Here is a 24,012-nt window from a genome sequence, read left to right on the forward strand (position 1 = left end):
CACATTAAGAAGATAATACTTATAAATAAAATACTTTGCATTTACAGAGCTCCCTCCATTCCAGACTCTCAATGCATTTTCCAGATATTAGTTTAACTTCACAACCATCACATGAAGTAGCTAAGTATTAGAAAAGTGCATGGGTCTAAGTGACTTACCCCAAAACATACAACAACGCTGTGCTGAAACTATGAATAGGTCTCCCAATTCCCAGTCCTTTGCTTTACAAACCTATCCTGCCTCCCCTTCACAAAAAAATTACCAAACACAAGCTTCAACTTTCTGAAAAGAGAACTAAATACTGAAACATTTAAAACAAAACTAAAGTACAACTCTCATATCCCATTCTGTCCTCAGCCTGAGAATAATATATTGTTTAAAACTTTAGTTGTTCTTTAGAGAGGACATTCATTGAAAAACAGAATCATAGGACTGGAAGGGACCTCAAGAGGTCATCTAGTCCTGTCCCCTGCACTAACGGCAGGACTAAGTATTATCTAGACTATACCTGTCAGGTGTTTGTGTAACCAGCTCTTAAAAAGCTCTTATCATGGAGATTCCACAACCTCCCTAAACAATTTATTTCAGCGCTCAACTACCTTGATGGGAAGGTTCTTCCTAACATCCAACCTAAACCACTCTTGCTGCAACTTAAGCCCATTGCTTCTTGTCCTGTCCTCAAAAGGTAAACAAGAACAATTTTTCTCCCTCCTCCCAACCATTTATGTACTTGAAAACTTATGTCCCCTCTCAGTCTTCTCTTCTCTAGACTAAAACAAACCCAATTTTTTTTAATGTTCCCTCATGGGTCATGTCTTCTAGACCGTTAATCATATTTGCTGCTCTTCTCTTGACTTTCTCCAATTTGTCCACATCTTTCTTGAAATGTGGTGCCCAGAACTGGACATAATACTCCAGTTGAGGCCTAATCAGCACAGAGTAGAGCAGAAGAATTACTTCTTTTGTCTTGCTTACAATACTCCCGATAATACACCCCCCCCCCAAGAATGATTGCTTTTTTGCAACGGTGTTTCACGGTTGACTCATATTTAGCTTGTGATCCACTATGACCCGCTGATCCCTTTCTGTAGTACTCCTTCCTAACCAATTATTTCCCATTTTGTATGTGTGCAACTGATTATTCCGTCTTAAGTGGAGTACTTTGCATTTGTCCTTATTGAATTTCATCCTATTTACTTCAGACCATTTCTCCAGCTTGTCCAGATCATTCTGAATTTTAATCCTATCCTCCAAAGCACATGCAACCCCTCCCAGTGTGGTATCGTCTGCGAACTTTAGAAGTGTACTCTCTATTATCTAAATAACTGATGAAGTCATTGAACAGAACCGGACCCAGAACTGATCCTTGTGGGACGCCACTTGATATGCCCTTCCTGGTTGACTGTGAACCTCTGATAACTACTCTCTGGGAATGGTTTTCCAACCAGTTATGCACCCACCTTATAGGAACTCCATCTAGGTTGTATTTCCCTAGTTTGTTTATGAGAAGGTCTTGTGAGACAGTATCAGAAGTCTTACTAAAGTCAAGATATACCATATCGATCGCTTCCCCTTCTCCACAAGGCTTGTTACCCTGACAAAGAAAGCTATTAGATTGGTCTGACAGAATTTGTTCTTTACAAATCCATGCTATGACTTACCACCTTATCATCTTCTAGGTGTTTGCAAACCGATTGCTTGATTATTTGCTCCATTATCTTTCCAGGTACCGAAGTTAAGCTGACTGGTCTGAAATTCAAAGGTTGTCCTTATTTCCCTTTGTATAGATGGGCAAATATAGTGCCATTTTCCAGTCCTCTGGATTCGCTCTCATCTTCCATGACTTTTCAAAGATAATTACTATCCGGCCCTCGCTCATTTTCACTGGCATTCACTACGTTTTGCATAGTGTAGGTTCACTAATCTTTTTGTTGTCATTTAGCACTTCCACGATTTCCACATTTTCTGTTACTGTCTCCCCTCCCCCACTGAGTATGGGACTACCCTGTCTTTGGTCTTCCTCTTGTTTCTAATGTATTTGTAGAATATTTCTTCTTACCATTTATGTCTCAAAGTAATTTAATCCTTAATATGATTAAGTTCATCAAGTCAGACTAAAAAGCACAGCTTTCACACATACAGTTAAATTAATGGATTACTAACCACACACAACGTAGTTTTACATTGTCCCCTAATTCACAAAGTCTCTCTATTCACACAGAACACGCACAGAGGAAGATTTAACCCTCTGGAAGGGCAAAATTCAGTGATTCCCCTCCACTTATAGTTAGCTAACATAATTGTCAAGTGACCTATCATTCTTCCCTTTATTAAAAATCTAGAAAAGTCAACGGCACTGTTGTAATAGATTTTTCTTTTCATTTCTTTCTGAGTTACATAGCCATGTGTTCCAATTAGAGAATGATTAGACCAAATGCCAAGTTTGACACCAAGAGAAAGAACATATTCCCCATGAAGAATTCCTTTCAGGAAACTTCTAAAATATCAGAATAATGTTCCCCTTCCAAGTCATATAGTTAATTTTTCTAGTTCATGCCTAATTTCCTTTTTAATAAAAATAATGGAAAACCATACTGAATTTATTTTAAACTTATCAGGAATATTTCCAAATCACATTATGTTACACATAATGCTCATCTTAAGTTTGTTAATAGACACTCAGAGAAAGAGGAAAAAAATCAAACTCTGGACTGTGAAGGATTCATACTTTATGGCCCTTGTAGGAAGGAAGGTTTGTGTTTACGAAAATTATTGGGAAACTACTTGGCTTCCCTTCAGTGAGCTTTCACAATAATTCTAATGACAGTCCTCTTTACCTTCACTTAATGAAGAAATTCATAGCAAGTTTACAACACAAAACAGCCTCCAAAGAGAAGAGGATAAAGGTCAATTTCTTGAGTCATTTAAAAAACAAAATCAGACTACACACAACATTAGAAATTGTACTGTAGAAAATGATTCTGCACTGGTAGGGTCTGGACTCTGATATATATGCAGCCCAGTCTAGTAAATTTTCCCCATCTCTGATTCCTATTATAGAACAAATTAACTAAACATAGACCAGATACTCAACAATGTAACAACTGGAGATTCAGAATGAATCCAGAAATTATCAATGGTCTCATGATCGCCCATATTGAAAGATACAAACAAACAAAAAAGATACTGATTAAGAGTTGTTAGAACCTTTGCTAATTTGAGTAACAGTACATCTCACAGGAAGTTATCAATTGCAGCTAATACTGGAGACATAACACACCTTGCAACACATTTTTTCCAAGGTACAATTTGACACTGACTAAAGCTGGCATCCTAAAAGCATGAGGTGTTAAGGCTCTGTTAGGAATGATATGAAGAAATTATTGGAAGGAAGAGAAAAAAGATGAGCAAGGGATTAGCACACTGAATAGCTTTACAATAAAGGGCAACAAAGTTTGGATTGGTGGATAAGGGGAATGCGGTGAACATATGTTGGACTTTAGCAAGGCATTTGACACAGTCCCACGTGACATTATCACAAGTAAGCTGGAGAAATGCAGGCTTGGTGGAACTACCGTTAAGTGGATACATAATTGGTTAACCAACCACAAAGAGTAACTATTAATGGAATGATGTCAGATTGGAAAGAGGTCTCAAGCAGGGTCCCACAGCTATCTGTTCTGGGTCAGAGTTATTTAACGTCTTTATTAATGACCTGTGTGTAGGAATAGAAAGCACACCTATCAAATTTGCAAAGAACACAAAACTAGGTAGGGCTGCAAACGCTTTGGAGAACAGAGCTAAAATTCAAAGGGATCTTGAGAAATTGGAAAAATGGGCTATAGACAACAAAATGAAATTCTACAAAGACAAATGTAACTTGCTATGCTTAGGGAAGAAAAACCAAAGGCACAAATACAGAATGGGGATAACTGGCTTGGCAGCAGCCTTGCTGAGAGGGATCTGGGAGTTCTGGTGGATCACAACCTCAACGTGAGTCAACAATGTGATGCTGTTGCAAAAACATCAAATGCAATTTTGGGTTGCATTAACAGAGGCACAGCATGCAAGTCACAGGAAGTTATAATACCACTCTACTCTGTGCTAGTTAGGCCTCAGCTGGAGTATTATGTCCAGTTTTGTTCACCGCTGTATAGGAAGGATGCAGAAAAACTAGAAAGGATCCAGAGGTGAATGACAAAGATGAATGCAAGCCATATGAGCAACGGCTGAAAGAACTGGGTATGTTCAGTTTGGAAAAAGAGGAGATTAACGGGGGAAGATGATCGTGGTCTTCAAATACTTGAAAGGCTGTTATAAAAAAAAGACGGAGAAAAATTGTTTTCTCTTGCCACAGAGGACGGGGCAGGACAAGAGGCAATGAGTTCAAACTACAGTATAGCAGATTTAGATTAAATCTCAGGAAAAACTTCTTAACTGTAAGAACAGTAAGACATTGGAACAAACTGCCTAGGGAAGTCGTGGAAGCTCCTTCACTGGAAGTTTTCAAAAACAGACTGAATAGTCATCTGTCTTGGATGGTTTAGACATAACAAATCCTGCATTTTGACAGGGAGTTAGACTAGATGACCCTTGCATTCCTTTCTAACCTTATGGTTCCATGATTCTATGTTCTATGAAACACGCACAACTAAATTAAGTTCATCTCCCTTTGCATAGCATGTATCGTGATTAAATTTTTCACCAGTTCACCGAAAGCAAGACACATGAACACCATAGAATCAGGTCTCAATATAAAAGATCTGAGTTGCCATTTGTCCTTTCTTTCTGGTGAGTTAAATGTCTTTTTTTTTTAAAAATCACAATTTTCACTTGGTATAGGAAAGGGAAGAGAAGCTCTTTTTCTGCATTTCATTTAAGCATTATCTTCTCATTAACATGATGCCTCTCTTCACAGCATCCTCCCTGAACTTCAAGGAGAGGAATAATTAAGTAATTACCCTTACTTAATTAGTAATTACCTATTTTTGGAATGAGTGCAAGTTGACAACCAAAAATGTTTCCAACAGAAAGCAAAGAGGGCTTCCATAATATTGGTGGTTGTTCAAATGTGGAATTAAAACATATTTAAACTCTTAACAAAATAAAATATAAACTTTCGAAAGAGATGAGCAATGACAGATAATGGGGAAAATTTGCTTCCTTCATGCAACATATAATCATAGAATAAAATACTATGCTAGAAATTAAGAAAGGTCTGGAAGATCATTTTAAGACCATCAACATTTCCATGCTAAAATAAGGGTGATCAAATCTCACATTTTAGAGGATAAAGGCCCTGCTCCACAAAGGTACGTAGGCACCTAAACCCCAGACTTAGCCACCTAAGTCCAGTTTTAGACTTCACAAAACTCCCACCAAACCCTACAAGTGCCTAAACTCACTCAGCACCTAAGTTTTCAGAGTACAAGTTCTCTCAGCACCTACAAGTTCTCTTTGCACCTAAGTTTCTGCCTCTGGACATGCACTCTGCCACCTCACCCTAGGTGTGCAGATGCCTATCTCCTGCCTAAGCCCCAAAGTGATTCATGAACCTAGGGAAGATAGGTAATCAACTGCCCAAGTTGCATGTGGGGACTGATCAGGTAGGCCTGCTCAGAGGCCACCTATTGGATTGGCTTCCATTCAAAATCTGGCCACCAGAGGAGATGGTGGTGGTGCCACCTATAAGTTCTAACCCAGTGGTCAGAGCACTCGCCTGGGATATGGGAGACCTTGGTTAAATTCCCCTCTTTCTGCCAGAGAAGTTGAAAAGAATTGAATAGAGATGTCACAGGGTGCTTAGCCCCTGTAAATGAGGCAGTTCCAGCATCCCTGTGTCAGAATAATTGGCCAAACTGGGAGCATCTAAGAGGGCAGAGAACCACCTAGGGGCTATAAAAGGCCAGGGAGAGACCAAATGAGTGAGAATCAGTCAGGAAAATGGAGGAGGTTTTTGAGGAAAGATGCAAAGAGCAGAAAGTACTCTGCAGGCCCTCCCTGTGAAGAGGAAGGAATTGGCTAGGAGATAGTATTTTTGGGAGAGCGCTGTAGGCAGCAGAGCAGAAAGAGGGGTTTGCTAGCTGGTGTCCCCAAGCCAGAGTCTCGGGGCCAGAGAGGGATGAAAGCAGAAAGAGCAGTAGAGGCAGATGCCTGCTGGCTGAGAGCTTGAGCAAGGGCCGGAGGTGGCTGAAGGCAGGGGCGGCAGCAGAGGAACTTACCCACTGACATCTCCAAGGCTGGAGAGCTGGACCCCAGAGGAACAGTGAGAGGGCCAGAGAGACTGAGGGATGCTCCCCTGACAAGGACACTCCTAACAGAAAGGCTGTGGGGGTTCTCACTGGGAAAAGTGGGATTGCACTCCAGCTAGAAGGATAAGGGTGGCTGTCCTGGCAGAGAGTTGGAAAAGGATGGATAGGGAGCCTAAGCATGGCAGAAGACACCATACCAGGGAGACAGTGATCTCCCAGCAGAGAGGCTGTGGGGGTTCCCACGACAAAGAGTACAGTTTTCAGGACTATATACACTGGGGATGACATGAACTAGGCTTTAGAACTTTTGTTAAAGACTATTTGCACTATATTTGGTAATGAACTGCTCTTCACGAGGGGTATTGTTTAAACAGAGAGTCTGAAGTGAAGTCATCTGGGTTACCTGAGAGGGGAAACTGAGATAGGCGCACCTGCTGTGCTGCAGCATATCACAGGAGGGTGCTCCAGGCAGGGTCTGCCTTCTCATAAAGGGTCTCACACCTCTCAGGAGAATGCTCTTACCTATGAGCTATGGGATATTTTTATTGCAGCAGGATGCCTCCCACAATCTCTCCTGTTGAAGCTGTTCTACTGTGGATAAATAAAGAAAAAATGATTTGAGCAGGAGGACCAGACCCAGAATCTTCTGCAACCCAGGTGGGTGCCCTAAGCATTGGATTAGAGCAGTAGTTCTCAACCTATTTATCATTCTGGGCCGCATATGCAGCCCAAAGTGTGTTATCTGGGCTGCAGGTTTAAAATCAGTGCCCCACACCGAAACCGCCCCCATGCTCAGAGCCCTCCGCCCATGGATCGCTCCACAGAGTGGGGCCAGAAGCAGAGAGCTGAGTGTGGGGCGGGAGGCAGGGACCCCGACTCCCACTGTACAGGGTGGGGCGGCAGCTAGCTCCTGAGCCTGGCCTGGTTGGGGGCCGGGAGGCAGCCGGCTGTCCACACCCAGACGTTGGGGGGGGGGGGCGGGGCCAGGTGGCTGCCCGGAGCCCGCCGCAAGGCAAGGCAGACAAAAGCCCGGAGCCTGCCGTGTGGCAGGGCAGTTGGGAGCCCGCAGCCTTTAGCACACACCTGAGCTGGGCCGCAGCTGTGTGCTAATTGGACCGCATACAGCCCGCAGGCTGAGAACCGCTGGATTAGAGTGTCATTTTCGCCCAAAGACCATTTAAGTATTTATCCACCCCACAGTGGAACAGGCTTTGGGCCAGACAGAAAATAACTCTATAGTCCAGTGGTTCAGAACATGTGAGGAGAAAGACTCCAATCACTCTTCTATTATTTATCCATAGTGAAACAACTTCAACAGGAGACCATGATAGAGATGCCCTCCCCCACATCAGAATATCCCTTAGCAGTGTGATTAGAGCACTCCCGAGAGGTGGGAAACCCGTGTTCAAATCCTCTGGCAGAGAAGCAAGGGGAAATGAACCTGAGTCTCCCATATTCTTGGTGAGTGCTCTAATCACTGGGCTAAAAGTTGTAAGGTAGGCACCTCCTCCTCTGGCCATTTTGTGTAACGGCGGGCAGGTTCCTAATTCATTCTGCCAAGAAACTACATAGGTGCTTACACTGCCTGACTCCAAGACACAGGATCTCATTAGTGGATTGCTAGCACAGATAGCAATCCTAGACTTAGGTGCCTATCTCAAAGTGAGGAGGAGCTTAGGTCACACCTCTCCCAAGATCTCCCACTGGCTAGCTTAAGCAGTCCTCTGCCTAGCATTCTAGCTTTTGTGGATCACATTCTAAAGCATCTGTCTCCCTCATTCACTGTATAGGAGCCTAGCTGCCTAACTCAATCTTGTGGATTAGTGTCATTCTAGTGATTTTATAGGCACCTAAAAGTTAGGTCCTGCAACACTGAATGCTTCAGCACCAAAGTCCCTTTGTGGATCTGGCCCACAGTGATCAATACTGGAGTCAAAAGATTTCTTATGCATACTCTTTTACAACGCCACAGTACACAAATTGTTTGGGGTATTATTTTTGTTCCTGCCTTCACCCCTTTTTTTTGTTTGTTTGTTTTTCTGATACTTTGTATTCTAGACAAACAATTTAGGCCCCAATACTACAATGACAAAGTCAACTGGTCTCCTCATGGGTGTAAGGGTCTTCTCATACAGAAATTATTACAGGATCAGGGCCTTATATTATAAAATTCCTGGGGCTGCCCAACTATGTATTTTATAAAGCACAGGTGCAAACAGTGGGGCCACATAATTAATATTAGAGGCAGTAGTTTTGCCTTCTTCTATACCATGATCAGCCACCACTGGAGAGAGGTTATCAGATGTGATGTACTGATGCTCTCATCTGGTAAGCACAAATTCTATATTGATTCTGTGAGTAAGAGATATTTTAAAAATATATATATCTAAGGCAGCAGAGATGGCTTCAGCATCATGTGAATGGAAAGAAATAAGGGGACCTGGAGAGAAGACAGACTAGGGTTCTTTCTGAAAGTGAAATTTTGACATGTAGTAGATGTGGGCAAAGTTAGCATGTGGATTAGCAAAACTACAAGTTGTCAGTGCTAATGATAAATTAGCCCATTGGTTGCTAAAGTTCAACAAATAAAAGAGACAAGGATTTATGGAGCTCTTATGATACATTCTATACTGCAATAGAAGACTCACAGCACAGTCGCGGCTGGCCCATGTTAGCTAACTTGGGCTAGCGGGGCCATAAAATTGCAGCGTAGACATTGGTCCGAGTCCCAGTGTCTATACTACCATTTTATAGCACCACAGCCCAAGCCTCACAAGCCTGAGTTAGCTGACCCAGGTCAGCCGCAGGTCTTTTACGGCAATGTGGACATACCCTTATTGTCAAATACTCAGCTCAGGGCACTTTTGACTTACATGTAAATTGTTGAAACCATCTGGGATTTTATTAACATGAGACTAGTACGTGATGAAAAACAGATTAAGTTTTTATATAAAACAATATTTAGTACAATTGGATATATACTGTCCACACATTTCTTATTTGTGCTCTTCAATAATGTAATCACACAGCTACTCATATTTTCAAACATTTTAGTGAGGGAAAAATAGCTGTATTTACTGTATAAATAGATCATTTTAAAAGCTTTGTTAAAGCTTTCCTCCACACTATTAATTAAAAGCACAAATGAATATTCAATATTACCCATTATACCATTTTAAAATGTGATTCAATAAACGTGTAACACATTACATCTCAATACCTTTAATTCTCAGAAAGACTGGGATTCTAAATGTTCTATTTCTCTGTAGACCCTATGTTTCAAATTAATCTTCTGTCAGACGTTGGAGGTTGTGGTTTTCAGTATTTTAGCCATTTTACCCACCACAGTGGAGTTTCTCTCAGTTTCTAAAACAGTGTCACTTACTGGACAGTTTTCAGAGGAACTTTTCTTAAGGTTGAATATTAAAATGTGTACATTTACAATTTGGTATCACTTCTCAAAAATAATAAAGACTATCTCCCCCTTTTGTCTAGATTAATGGGAAATGTATTTATGTTCGTATTTGGTTACGAAAGCAGACCATGCCCTGCAAAAACTAAAGGGCTTATTCTTCCTGAGAAGCCTGGGGACATAATGTATCCAGATGTCATTTAATTTCTGAAAAGTTATGTCACATATGTGCCCATGTATTGATGAAAGAACAAACCCCAGAGCGCTGACCCTTAAACAGAATAAATATATGAACAGCACATTGCATTTACATTTACATTCTTTATTCTCATTGGATTTTATAGCACAGACCAACTATTTTTCATCCCTTGAACAAGGCTAGCTCAATTTATGGATAGCCTAGGGCTATGAGTCTACTAAACCAAAAAGTAGTAGTCTGAAGTATTTGCATTATAGCAGACACAGGAATAGCCTATTATAAAGGATAGCTGTTAAAGTAGACAAAATAAAGATCTCTACAAGTAAGTTATCAGGAAGGACCCAGTTAATTCTACAATCTCTGTTTAGGACCACCACAAAGGTTTATAAATGACATATTTTGCCTTAGTATTTAAGTTGGTAGATTTCAGTGAGTTTTGCTAAATAACTGGAGCTGGGGGTTTTGTTTATTTTATTACGCACAGATTCTGTCTTGCCATTATGAAAGACACAGACAATCCCTACCCCTCAAGATCTCAAAATCAATTAAAATACATGAATGAGACAAAATGCACTGAAACCCCGCAGGGGAAGTTGTTAAAAAAAAATCAAAGTTAAGTCTTCCTCTCATAAAATGCAGGGTGGGAGAAGGTATGTGTCTCACTTTAGTTTCTGTGGGCCTCATAGCATTTGCAGCAGAGCCAAAGGAAAAAAAAAAAACTTTTTAAATAAAACTCCCCTGGAACACCATCTATAAAAAAAAAAATCAAGTTCCTTAAAATATAAATTAATATATTCTGGTATTCCAGGCAAATGGACACAGAAAACTTTTGGTGCTCTGAACTTGTGCTTTAATTCAGCACCTAGATACCAAGGGGGTAATGGAAATGTGATTAAAAAAATAAACTGAATTGTAGATAAAGATGTACCTGTGCAGGATCTTTAAGGAAAAAATGGGAAGTTTAATCTTTAATACTTAAACTTTAAACTTCAAGAGCTGTAGCGTGATACACAATAAGCCCCAACCCACAAAAATGCACATTCAAAAAGACACTGTGAAAATTACCTGATTTCCAAGTCATCACATTCCAGTTTTTATTGAGTTGTAGGATTTTAGTTAAATGTTGTGAACATTAGTCATAAAAGTAAGAGGGTGATTACTTTGTCTAGAGCAGCAACCTTTCTGATAGAAATCTACCAGTAACCTTCCATACCAGATTTAGAACTAGTGTTTTATCCCATACGCAGAACATCTTTGTCTTTCCCCTATACAATTCCCCTATTCACACATTTCTCTAGATTATTTTGTCTCCGGTAACCAAAATCCATTGGTGGTTAGGAGAGAAGAGTGGTGTGGTCAAGGCACTAGACTGGGAACAAAGGACAAAAGCTTATGCTCAAATAAATGTTAGTCTCTAAGGTGCCACAAGTACTCCTTTTCTTTTTGCGGATACAGACTAACACGGCTGCTACTCTGAAAGGATATCTGGATCAGTTCCTGGTTCTGCTAGAGACTTTGTGTGTGATCACAGACAAACCTAGCACCCACATAATTTTATTGAGTCTTTTCATTGACTGCAATGCATTGGATTGGGACCAAAACCTCTTTGCCTCAGTTTCCCATTGGTAAAATGAAAATGCTATACCACCTTCCTTATTTCAGAAGGGTGTTATGAAGATAAATTACTGTCCATGAGGAGGGTAAGATATTTATGGTGGTGAAGACTATTATTTCCTGACAAAGGCAGTTGTCATGACAGACAAAAATGCTGTATACTTCTTGCCTTTTCCTTAAAAATATCATTGAACTTAAGAAAAACTTTAATAGTAAAACAGTTCTGCAGTAACATTCAACTGCATGATGGACAGATTATGTTACCTGGAATTATAAAGTTGTAGTACTTTTCCATTAGTTTCTGAATCAGCTGGTTGGCCTTTTTTATTCTCCCACCTCCATCACTGAGAAACTCTGATTTGCTTAAACCAGCTTCCAGAAGGTAAATCCCAACCTGTGAAACATATTTGCAAGAAATTAAAATGATTAAGGAATTAAAATAGATTTAGAGGACAAAAACCAAACTAGAACAATGCTTATAAGTTAGGAAGCCACATTTGGAAAATTTTGAAGACTGGTGGCTATGGATAGAGTTAATCTCTTAACCCCATACAAGATTTTAGTATGGAACACTTAGGAACTCAGATGGTTTCTAAATTCATTTTAAGTGATCTTAATATGTAATGATTAAAGGCAATTATTCCCAAAACATTGAAAACATGTATGCAGGTAACAGCTGAAGAATATACTTTGCACTGTATTATAAAAGTGTGTGGTGGGACCTGGGCTTGTCAAATGTTCACCTAACTTTCTATTTTATGGTACCAAACACAAAATGAGCTATTTTTATTTTAAAATCCCTCTTAAAATAAACTGCATGAGCAAATACCTTTAAAGCTTGGTCTTCTCTAGGTCTTTGATAAAGTCCAATTACCTTCTTCTTTTGCAACCACCTCAAGTCTTCTAACGTTTCACTACTGAGGGATGATTCCACCAATATGCCCTCTTCATAATCACCTAGGCTTTCTTTTTCCTCATCACCTCCCTCTTCTCCACTTCTTGCATGAACACAAATTTGCAGCTGATCACCAGAATCTGCTCTCATCAAAGTAAAACTCCTTTTATGGATCTTCTCAATAAGAATTTTCTCAAGAAGAAGCTGAAGAACAAATTCTCCAAGTAAAGCTTTCCAGGAATTGTCTGAATGGTAAGGCGAGACTACAATATTTAGCTGTACAGATATAGAGGTCAAGATGGAGCAAGAGTCTTCTCCTTCATCTGTTGAGAAACCCACTGACTTTGACCCTCCGTTTTCTTTGTAAGACAGTCCTTCATCAATGCTATCATCATCTATAACAAAGGATACAGAAGAGGTGCTTGGACCTGGAACAGGGTGGTCTTCATCAATGTTATCATCCAATATTATCACCTCATTCCTTCGGTCTTCATGCATATTCCAACAGAGTTGCTTCTTTTTCTCCTCATCCATCCTCAGTGGAGGCGCACACTTTCGACGACTACTCATCTTGCTGTTTTGCTGGCAGTACCCAAATCTCTGTAAAATGGATTAATATTAGTCAATAGTAGATAACACTAATTAGATATCCAGATAGATCTTTTACTGTGCTATAGCTGAAGAGTTTGCAGAAGTCACATTACTTGCAACTCTGCTCACTAGGGGTTCTGCAGATGGCTTAAAGTGTCTATTCAGTTTTATAAAACATCCCTTTGTTCCTGCCCCAAGAATGCCATGTAAAAAGCCATGTAAAAAGATGTCTTGTGGTGGTTTTAAGAGATCAATTGCTTATTTTAATCAGAGAAAGGAACTCACTCGTTTCTTCTGCCTAGTTCAATCATCATCCAAAACTTTCTAGTCAACACCACTTATTTTTCAAATGAAGTTAACACCAGGAGTACTTTTTCCTCTTGAACAAAATGTTTCTTGGAAGTTATAATTAATCATTAATTAAGACCATGAAAACTGCAAAGTGAAAGAAGAAGAGTACACAAAAGGCTTGAAAAATCCATTCTCCTGTGGTAAGCGGGAAACTTTCCTTAGAGCCTACATATCAACAATTTCAGTACAATTGAAGAACTCGGAATTTTTTTTATAGTCTTTGTGATTGCAAAGACAATTTTCCAAATGCAAATTGATTGTAAACCTATGCAGTGCTGTCACCTGGAATCTGAAGACTAACAGTTCAATGAGTCTGCTGCTGTTGCTTCTAGTTTTGCCAAGCAGCAACAGATTGAAATTAAGACGACTGACCAGTTTCACTGCCATTATTCAGAATCCTATGGACAGCTGTGAAAACGTCAGGGATCATATTAATTTCACACTGCTGCTGCTGAAGAAAAGTATGAGCAGCAGCACAGGAAAGTGCTAGAATTATCCCTGGAAAGCAGACGCCAATCCACTTACAACAGCCTGTGGGTTCCAGAGAAGGAGAAGAGACAAAACATTTCTTATATCTTCAAGCATTAAGAGTGGAATGGAGTTTCAAATGTATCCAGCACATACTAGCTGGAGGATGACAGGATATAAAAGATGGATTGGAGCTTCTCAGTAGGCTGTTGTCCAGGTACATCTCTGGTGATGTCCATCTGAGTCTTAATACCTACTACTGGCTAGCAGCTTTAGCACCACACCCCAATCTCCCTCCCCAGTTAATAAGCAATTGACGCATTTTTTTCAAGGCCTGGAAATACTCTTCTCTTGAAGAAGCTTGCACAGCAGTCCTTAACAGTTTGTTGTTGCAACTAGGCCCAGATTCAGCAAAGAATTTAGGTATATGCATAGCTTTAAGAACACCTGTAGTTCCACTGAAGTCATAGGAACTACCCAGGTACTTAAAAGATATACATGTACTTTGCTGAATCTAGACTTTGAAGCACAGAAGTTATTTTACACATAATCCTATTGGTCAATAACACACATATGGTAAATACAGCACATGGAACATGGGGAACATTAAGGATCAATGGTCACAATAAATGCTATCAGTTCTCAGAAGTTAATAACTATATATTCAAAAAGGTAGTTGTCAAAATATTGGATTTTCAAAAAAAGAATTACAGAGACTCAGATTAGCTCAGAAAAAGGTTCAAAATAATGACCTTGTATAATTTCAATTTCATTTGCCAGGAATGATGGGCCAAATTAACAGACCTATACCTCCTGTATCAAAATTGTTACTGAAATACAATAGCAAAGAAGCAGATATGCTAAACTACTCATTATATAGTCACAGGTCCCAAGGCTAAGGAGGGGTTAGCTCTGGAATAAGACAGGAAATTTCTAGAAATTCTTGAAGACCTTTCTTTTCTTGAATTTGACACAGAGACTCACAGGCCTGATGTACAATTTCCCAAATTTTTGTCTTAATTAAATAATCAAACTCTACAGAAACTATTTTCCCTAACGGAAGCTAGCAGTAAGCTATTTGTAGACCTGCTCCCTCTGATCACATGGCCCACATTTTATGTTCCTCTGTTAAAGAGATTCTCATTGCAGCTCCTGATCATTCAACATCCACAACAGCAGCACAAGGAACTGCAAAAACATACTGCCATTTAGAGTCTGGACATTCAACTTTTTCATAATTGAGTTGTATGAAAGGAGCAAGTGAAAAAACAAGCACTCGAGGGTAACAAAAAGAGACAATTTATCTTTCACAAAGCAGTACCTCTTTTCAAGTTATAATTACATGGTATTGCTCTTCAACTGGACATCTCACAATGGAGGAAGAGAGAAAACTGGTAACAGTTTTCAAGTACATAAAAGGTTGTTACAAGAAGGAAGGAGAAAATTTTTTCTTCTTAACTTCTGTGGATAGGACAAGAAGCAATGGGCTTAAATTGTAGCAAGGGCGGTTTTAGTTGGACATTAGGAAAAACTTCCTGTCAGAGTGGTTAAGCACTGGAATTAATTGCCTATGGAGGTTGTGGAATCTCCATCATCGGGGATTTTTAAGATCATGTTGGACAAACACCTGTCAGGGACGGTCTAGATAATACTTAGTCCTGCCTTGAGTGCAGGGGACTGGACTAGATGACCTCTCGAGGTCCCTTCCAGTTCTATGATTCTATGAGAATACTATATGCAACTACATCTTAACCCTTCTCATACCATCAAACTTTTCCTAAGGCACAAGCATGGCTCTGCCGTCCCTGACCACAATGGCTACCTTGTTCTGTTCCTACAACTTTTTTTTTCTTTTTTACGAGAATAGATTATTGGTCTATCACTCAACCCCCAAACTGGAGGACCAATGGACTGCTTTTTGTCTGGTCCCGATCCTCTGACCTGTCCAACTTCGGTAGCCCTGCCAAAAGAGTTAATCCTGATGGCACAGCTCTCAAGGTCACAGGCAGTGTTCCCTCTTAATTTTTCCGCACCCATGTGAGGAATGACTTTTGTTATGCGCACCAATAGGGAGGTGATGTCATATTGGTGCACATAACAAAATTCATGTGGCGGGGGTGGGGCCAAGAGGTTCGGAGTATGGGAGGGGACTCAGGACTGGAGCAGAGGGTTGGGATGCAGGGGTGTGAAGGTTCCAGCTGAGGGACTCCCCCCAGCTCTCTCCCCCCGCAGCAGCACCTCGGCTGGGGGACAGAGGCGCCCCTCCCCACTGTGGCAGCTCCGGGGCTGGGGCCGCAGGATAGGCATCCCTCCCCCCGGCCCTAGCAGGTCCAGGCTGGGGTCGTCCGGGTTCGGGGCTGGAGCCGCCCAGATTAAGGGTTGAGGCACCCCGCCCACAGCAGGTCCAGGCCACGGCATAGTTGGGGCCAAGGGGCCGTCCCAGCCGTGGCAGGTTGGAGGCCGGGCTAGGTTGGGGTGTCCCTCGCCCAACAGGTCCCCAGGTGGTTTCCCTGAGTGCCTATGCAGCGCTAAATAGGCTGCTGCGCAGCTTACAGGGAACGTAGGTCACAGGCATTCACCACATCAAGGTGTAGTCCCCAGGGAAGGATATGCAAGCATATCTGCAAAGAAATCATGACGAATTTTGGAAACTAGATGAAATAATTAAAACATGACCTACGAGGAAAGACTGAAAAAATGGGTTTGTTTAGTCTGGAGAAAAGAAGACTGAGCGGGGACATGATAACAGTCTTCAAGTACGTAAAAGGCTGTTATAAAGAGACGGGTGATAAATTGTTCTCCTTAACCACCACGAACAGGCCAAGAAGAAATGGACTTAAAATTGCAGGAACAGAGATTTAGGTTAGACAGAAGGAAAAACTTCCTAACTGTAAGGGTAATTAAGCACTGGAACAAATTACTAAGGGAGGCTGTGAAATCTCCATCACTGGAGGTTTTTAAGAACAGGTTAGAAAAACTCCTGTCAAGAATGGTCTAGAGAATATGTAATCCTGCAACAGTGCAGGAAACTTGACTTGATAACTTAACTAGGTCCCTTCCAGTCTTACATACACTTAAATGTTTTACTGTTTTCTGTTTTGTATTTGTTTTTCCTATAAAACCAGCAGTTCCGACAAACGCTCCACATTCCTTTCAACACTGTCCCACATCTTCAAAACAATTCTTTGGGACCTGTGATCCACAAATATTTTCTAAAAATATAAACTAGGAATGTCAAGCAATTAAAAAAATTAATCGCACTGTTAAACAATAATAGAATACCATTTATTTAAATAGGTTTTGATGTTTTCTACATTTTCAAATATATTCATTTCTATTACAACACAGAATACAAAGTGTACAGTGCTCACTTTATATTTATTTTTGATTACAAATATTTGTGCTGTAAAAAAACCAAAGAAACAGTATTTTTCAAGTCACCTAATACAAGTACTGTGCTGCAATCTCTTTATCAAGAAAGTTGAACTTACAAATATAGAATTATGTACAAAAAATAACTGCATTCAAAAATAAAACAAAGTAAAACTTTAGAGCCTATAAGTGCACTCAGTCCTACTTCTTGTTCGGCCAATCGCTCAGATAAACAAGTTTGTGTACATTTGCAGTAGATAATGCTGCCTGCTTCTTGTTCACAATGTCACCTGAAAGTGAGAACTGACGTTTGCATGGCACTGTTGTAGCCGGCGTTGCAAGATATTTAGGTGCCAGATGCGCTAAAGATTCATATGTCCCTTCATCTTCAACCACCATGCTAGAGGACATGCATCCATCCTGATGATGGGTTCTGCTCAATAACAATCCAAAGCAGTACAGACCAACATATGTTCACGTTCACCATCTGAGTCAGATGCCACCAGCAGAAGGTTGATTTTCCCTTTTGATGGTTCAGGTGCTGTAGTTTCTGCAATGGAGTGTTGCTTTTTTAAGACTTCTGAAAGCATGCTCCACACCTCGTCCCGCTCAGATTTTGGAAGGCACTTCAGTTTCTTAAACCTTGGGTTGAGTGCTGTAGCTATCCTTAGAAATCTCACATTGGTATAGTCTTTGCGTTTTGTCAGATCTGTAGTGAAAGTGTTCTTAAAACAAACAACATGTGCTGGGCCATCATCCAAGACTGTTATAACATGAAATAATGGCAGAATGCGGGTAAAACAAAGAGACATACTATTCTCCCTCAAGGCATTCAGTCAAAAGTTAATTGACGTATTATTTTTTTAACGAGTGTCATCAGCATAGAAGCATCTCCTCTGGAATGGCAGCCGAAGCATGAAGGGGCTTATGAATGTTTAGCATACATGGCACATAAATACCTTGCAATGCTGGCTCTGAAAGTGCCTGTTTTCACTTTCAGGTGAAATTGTAAATAAAAAGCCGGCAGCATTATCTCCCGTAAATATAAACAAACTTGTTTCCCTTAGCGATTGGATGAATAAGAAGTAGAACTGAGTGGACCTGTAGGCTCTGAAGTTTTAAATTGTTTTGTTTTTGAGTGCAGTTATATAACAAAAATAATCTACATTTGTAAGTTGCACTTTCATGATAAAGAGACTGCACTACAGTACTTGTATGAGGTGAACTAAAAATACTATTTCTTTTGTTTATCATTTTTAAAGTGCATATATTTGTAATAAAAAATTAATAATATAAAGTGAGCACTGTACACTTGGTATTCTGTGCTGCAATAGAAATCAATATATTTGAAAATGTAGAAAAACATCCAAAATATTTAATACATTTCAATTGGTATTCTATTGTTTAACAGTGTGATTAAAACCACAATTGATCACAATTAATTTTTTTAATTGCAATTAATTTCTTTGAGTTAAATCATGTGAGTTAACTGTGATTAATTGATAGCCCTAATATAAACAGATATCAGTAGTATCCTTTTAAAATCACTGGCACATGAATTGGACTCTCCCATTGTACATGGTCTCAGGATCAAATTTAATCATCATTCTAAGACATCACATACCTTTCATTATAAAGCCAACAATTTCCCCATGCTTGCTAATAGGCAGCTGCCCTTGTTGCATTCATCCCCAGCTGAAGGGTGGGTGATAGCAGCCTCTTCCAAGTAATGCTTTGATATGCCACAAAATGGTTAGCATTAGGTACTCATAAAAATAGAAGTTGTCATCCTCTTTAACATAAATCCAAGAACACCTGAGCTCCAACAGTTGAGGAAACAATGACTGGATTTCAAATTAGATACACAATTGCATGCACACTTTTGCACATGCACTTTAGGCAAGCAAATGACCAATGTATATATAAAAAAAGAGGTATGTGCACGTGGCTAATTAAATAAAGACAACATGCAAATGTACACACACTATTGTAAATGCAGGCTTAGAAAATCTGACACCCTTCAACCAACCCCAATAATCAAGGCTATTTCCAAGGCTCCTGTTCAGCAACCTCATCTTCTGTCTGACTGAAGACTCTCGCCCGTATATTAAAATAAAGTAAAATCAACAAGAGTCTGACAAACATTTTTAGGCTAATATAGTATATGTAATATTATGTATATATTTGGAATCTAGTGTCCTGTTAACTTGACATTAAATATGCTTCTTCAATGTAAATGGACACGGCCAACTTAAATTTAACCCACAATTTACATTTCATACAAACAAGATTGTATAAAGCCTATACACATCAACCAACAGAAATGATTTTTCATCATTAAGATGAGTCTAATGAAATGTTTTTAGACTAAAACCTATATTGTTTGAATTCCAAACATTATACCCCTAAGAATATGAAAGTGAAACTGTCTGATTTCTCAGTATCGATACTAAGAAAAGTGCGAGCTTTAAGAATAGAAAAAACAAAGACAAGCTAACTGGAGTTTTAGAATTCTTGCACTTAATGTGAACAACAAAGGCCAGTATCCTTCAATCAAATCCATGGAGTTCTCCCTGCATGAACCAGCTGAATACAGGTCATAATTACAAACATAGTTAAAGAAATCTGTTTGTTTCATACATGATTTTAAGTGTCCCTTTAACTATGATGCAATCATGTCCACAATATGAGGCCCCAATCCTGCAAAGAAAAGCATGCGGCTAAGTGTTTGACAGATCGGGAATTTAGGTTTTTTTATGTAATCTTTGCCAAACTAAAGGATTTCTAAAATACCTTCTGAATTTGCAATGATCTTTAAAACTGTGATATCTCACATTATTTCTTATTGTATTGGGCATGTGGGGTTTTTGTTCTGTTTTTTGGCCTTATGTCATTCTTTAGGAGAGCTCAGATTTCCTAGACCAGTGGTTCTGAACCTATGGCCCATGGACACCTGGGGGTCCGCAGACTATGTCTAAGAATTCTAAAGGGGTCTGCTGCACCTCCATTTCAAATGAAAAATGGTTGAGAACCACTGTCCTACACTATGTTTTTACATTATTATTGCATGCTCCAATGTTATACATTCTAACAGCTCTTTTTTCCCGATTTTTCCTGTAACTGCTGGGGAGCTACTTGAAACATCAAACGAATATGAAAGCAGAAGTTAAGAGTACCTTTTGAATAATAAACTCTCTCCTCAGTGGACTACTCCAAATAAAGCTATTAATGTGGAAGGAAATGTATGATATTTTGATACCTCCAAAACACTGCATTTCAGAAGCTGATGAAATTTGGGCAGCACCAAGATTACTGACATTATAACGACAGGTTTCAGAGTAACAGCTGTGTTAGTCTGTATTCGCAAAAAGAAGAGGAGTACTTGTGGCACCTTAGAGACTAACCAATTTATTTGAGCATAAGCTTTTGTGCTTATGCTCAAATAAATTGGTTAGTCTCTAAGGTGCCACAAGTACTCCTCTTCTTTTTGACATTATAACTACACTCACCAGCCTTCCATCTTTATTTTTCCTTATTACACACTCATTACGTGAATACAGAGCAAAGTTAATATTTATAAAGTAATGTACATGTACAGATCCATTTGCAAACCTAAACAAAGCACACTCCTTGCCCTGAAAGAACTTCTGAAAACCCAGCTGTTCTCTGAAGCATTCCAGCTGTGAAGCTCACAGCCCTCACTCTCCTGTATAATATTACACAATGGAAGCCGATTTATCCGATCTAATTGGGATTGGGGCCACATCAGATAAACAAAAATTCAGATAAACAGAAGAATGGGGGGGGGGGATTTCGGGGCTGTCGGCCTGAGCCCCGCCACCCGCGACGGACAGCGTCAATTTCCCTTACTCTGTTCCTGTCTGGCGCCCGGGTGGTTTGGTTAATCCGGAGAGCCAGACAACGGGTAAATGGGGTGCTACTGTATTGCAATGTACCCATTCACCCCTCAGACTGCAAGCCCTTTGGGGCAGGGACACTTACGTGCAAAGCTATACTTACCCTTGTCTAAAGCACCGCGTACTCTTGCATTGCCACAGAGGCAAGGGGCCCTCGTCCCGAAGAGCTGCCAGGCTAACCCGGACAAACGCAGCACACCCAAGCGAGGTGGCAATGTACGCAAGGGGGGGGGGGGGGGGCATTATCGCCGCTTGGCTGTATCAGGAGCGCTCGCCTCTTCCCAGAGACACTGGTTGATTTGAGCGCCCGGCTCAGCCCCACTTCGGGCCTGGCCTGGCCTCGCCACCGGAACGTCCCCGTGGGAAGGGGCCGCAGGGGGAGGCGAAGAGACTTTGCCCTTTCACAGCACAACCGGGCACGCCGGCGGGCGAAAGGGGAGCCGGGCGCAGGCAGCGGGCAGCACACGCGGGGTACCCCAGCCCCCCCCCCCCCCCCAGCAGAGGGGAGCCCCAGGGCGGGGCTGCTGCACCGTGACACAGGGGGCGCCCTGCGGGGTCGGGACCCACAGCCTGGCAGGCCCCCGCTCCCGCCCTGAACCTACCTAGGGGATAAGTCCGCTCCTGCGTCGGCTCCTTCCAGCCCCTCGGGGCGCCTCTGGCGGGGGGGGGGGAGGGGAGAGGAAGGGGATACAGCTCCCGAGCAGTTGCGCGCGTACGAGACCCCGCAGCGCTGCTCGGCGGCTGACGAGGGGCCACAGCCAACAACGGCCTTCCAGCCGCGCGCGCTCCCGACAGCACCAGGGCGCGCCCGTTCGGTGTGGGAAGGAGCCTCCCAGCCGGCAGAGGCTGCCCCGGCGGAAAGGAGCGTGCGGGCCCAGAGCTGGCGCATGCGCAAGGGCCATGCCCAGCAGCTGGGGAGAGAGGTGGGCGGGGCCTCGACGGCTCCTGTGGGTTCCTCCCAGCCGCAGCGGGGACGGGGGAGAGTGGCCGGGGGCAGGGAAGAGACGCAGCCGCGGCTGGCCGGGCTGATCCCGGACAGCCGGGCCCAGGGGTGCCCCTGGGATGAGAAGCAGCAACAGCCTTGAAATGCCCGCAGCAAATTCCCCCGTCCTCACAGGGGTAGTGCCGGGGAAACGTGTGACACGCAGGGCTGCCCTTGGGGGAAATGGTGCCCTCCTTGGGTGAACTTGTATTTTGGTGCCCCTGGACCCCTTGGATGCCCCTCAGTGTCCCTAAGTTCCCCAGGCTCCCCACCTCCCCTTTCCCTCCTAACTCCTACACTGTGCCGCTTTGCTCCGAGCCCTGTACCTCTAGCCCCTCTACCCCCTCCTGCGCTCAAGTGGGGAAACTGACCTAGATGCATGGCGCAACTGGCAGCTCTCCGCCCCCCGCTGCTTTTCCTCCGTGCACCCCTAGGGGTTGTGAGGCGAGAGCCAGGACCAGCGCCAGGGCCCCTAGCATCCAGGACACTTTCCCCACCTGGGCTGTGTAAAGCCAGGGCAGGAAAGCAGCAGCTCCTGACGCTCACCTCACAGCACAGCAGGACAGTGACCTGGATATATGGAGCACTTGGTGTTGCTTCTCGCTCCCCCGTCACAGCCCCCTAGGGGGGCACAGAGGACCATGGGCGGGTGGGGGCGAGCACCACTCCCCCCACCACGTTTGTCTACTGGGAAAAAGCAGGGAGAAATCTGGCTGCATTCCACACACACAGCGCTTCCTTGCCAGCCGGGAACAATTTCTGACAGCGCGCACCTCAGCGGTGACACACAGTGCCCCCTTGACTGACATGTGCAGTGCAATCCTCCCCCATTCTCAGAGAGGAGAGGGGGCAAGGCACACCGCAAACTCCCCCTCTGTGTCCCACTCCAGCTGCAGGAGGGAAGGGAAATTGGGGCACCCGTAGAGGGAATTGATGGATCCCTTAAGTGTCAAATAGTGCCCTACTACTATGGGGATGGGTGCACTAAAGTTAGAACTGATCTGATGTTCAGATATTGTTGGGACTGTCAGGGTATTAGGGGCTTTGTCTTATATATGCCACTTCCCTACACTGGAAAAAAATCCTGATTTTTCACACTTGCTATCTGGTCACCTTAACTAAAGTGCATTTACACTTTTATTTGACAGACTCGATAGTGACATTTTTAGGATCCTTCAGCTTATCATAGGCTGTCCCACAGTAGGATTTTTTTTTTTTAAGAATAGTTCAAAGCAAATCACTTGTCTCCTTTTATGATTAGACTGATTCACCAGATCAGTAATGAGTTGGTTCTGAGCCTGCAGAATTTGGATGTTGCATACCTGAGTAGCATCCTTATTGTGTTTCCTGCCTAGGGTTATAGAATTGGCAGATTCATACAACAAGATAAGAAAGTAATATAAAGATATCAGAAAAGTCATAGCTGCACTTCCCCCCCATTCCCCAAATCATAAGTAAGTCAGAGATGACAACAGTTGAGTAAATGCTGCAAAAAAGTATCTGTGAACATTCCTTAGAATAAATTCACACATTTGTTACTATTTATGACCTCTTTTATTTGCTTCCCTAAACATTTCTATGTGCAAGTTTTTGGTTAACAAGAACATTATAGAAAGAGAAATTTTCAGGCATACTCATGAAAACATGTATTTGCATGAACATTCACACCAGAAGTGTTTGCATCAAGTTCTTGAAAGCTCTTCTAGGACTAGAAATCATCCAGTCAGGGAGCTGAGACTAAGAAATAGTAAATTATTAATAGCAAATTCTCAAAGCAGTAGTAATGGTGGACAATGTCAGGCAATCCATGAGCTAAAATATGTTTTCAAAATCACATTAAAATAAATTCGTGTCAAATATGCTCAAGGATAATTTCAGAGGTAAAAGGATTAAATTGATCTAATAAATTGTTCACTGCAAATAGCTCACTTTAAAAGATGCAAATTCTGAAAAGCAAGAG

The 24,012-nt window shown here is 41.8% G+C and overlaps 1 protein-coding gene across 10 annotated transcripts in view; it reads right to left on the reverse strand.

The window, feature by feature from the left end:
* SHPRH (SNF2 histone linker PHD RING helicase) overlaps positions 1-21,925 on the reverse strand; it is a 141,002-nt gene extending 119,077 nt beyond the window's left edge. The window contains exons 1-4 of one of the 10 annotated variants that reach the window (XM_073337550.1): positions 21,673-21,922; positions 18,778-18,968; positions 12,306-12,971; positions 11,741-11,870 (exon numbers count right to left, since the gene is read on the reverse strand). In XM_073337550.1, coding sequence (XP_073193651.1) covers positions 11,741-11,870; positions 12,306-12,941 — 766 coding nt within the window. In that variant the 5' untranslated portion in view covers positions 12,942-12,971; positions 18,778-18,968; positions 21,673-21,922. Of the gene's footprint in view, positions 1-11,740; positions 11,871-12,305; positions 12,972-18,777; positions 18,998-21,173; positions 21,325-21,672 lie in introns of those variants that run through there. The other 9 variants (XM_073337547.1, XM_073337541.1, XM_073337545.1 and 6 more) reach the window with 9 other exon arrangements.
* Positions 21,926-24,012: the final 2,087 nt, after the last annotated feature.

The sequence above is a fragment of the Lepidochelys kempii genome, chromosome 3 (assembly GCF_965140265.1).
Source record: "Lepidochelys kempii isolate rLepKem1 chromosome 3, rLepKem1.hap2, whole genome shotgun sequence".
NCBI lineage: Eukaryota > Metazoa > Chordata > Testudines > Cheloniidae > Lepidochelys > Lepidochelys kempii.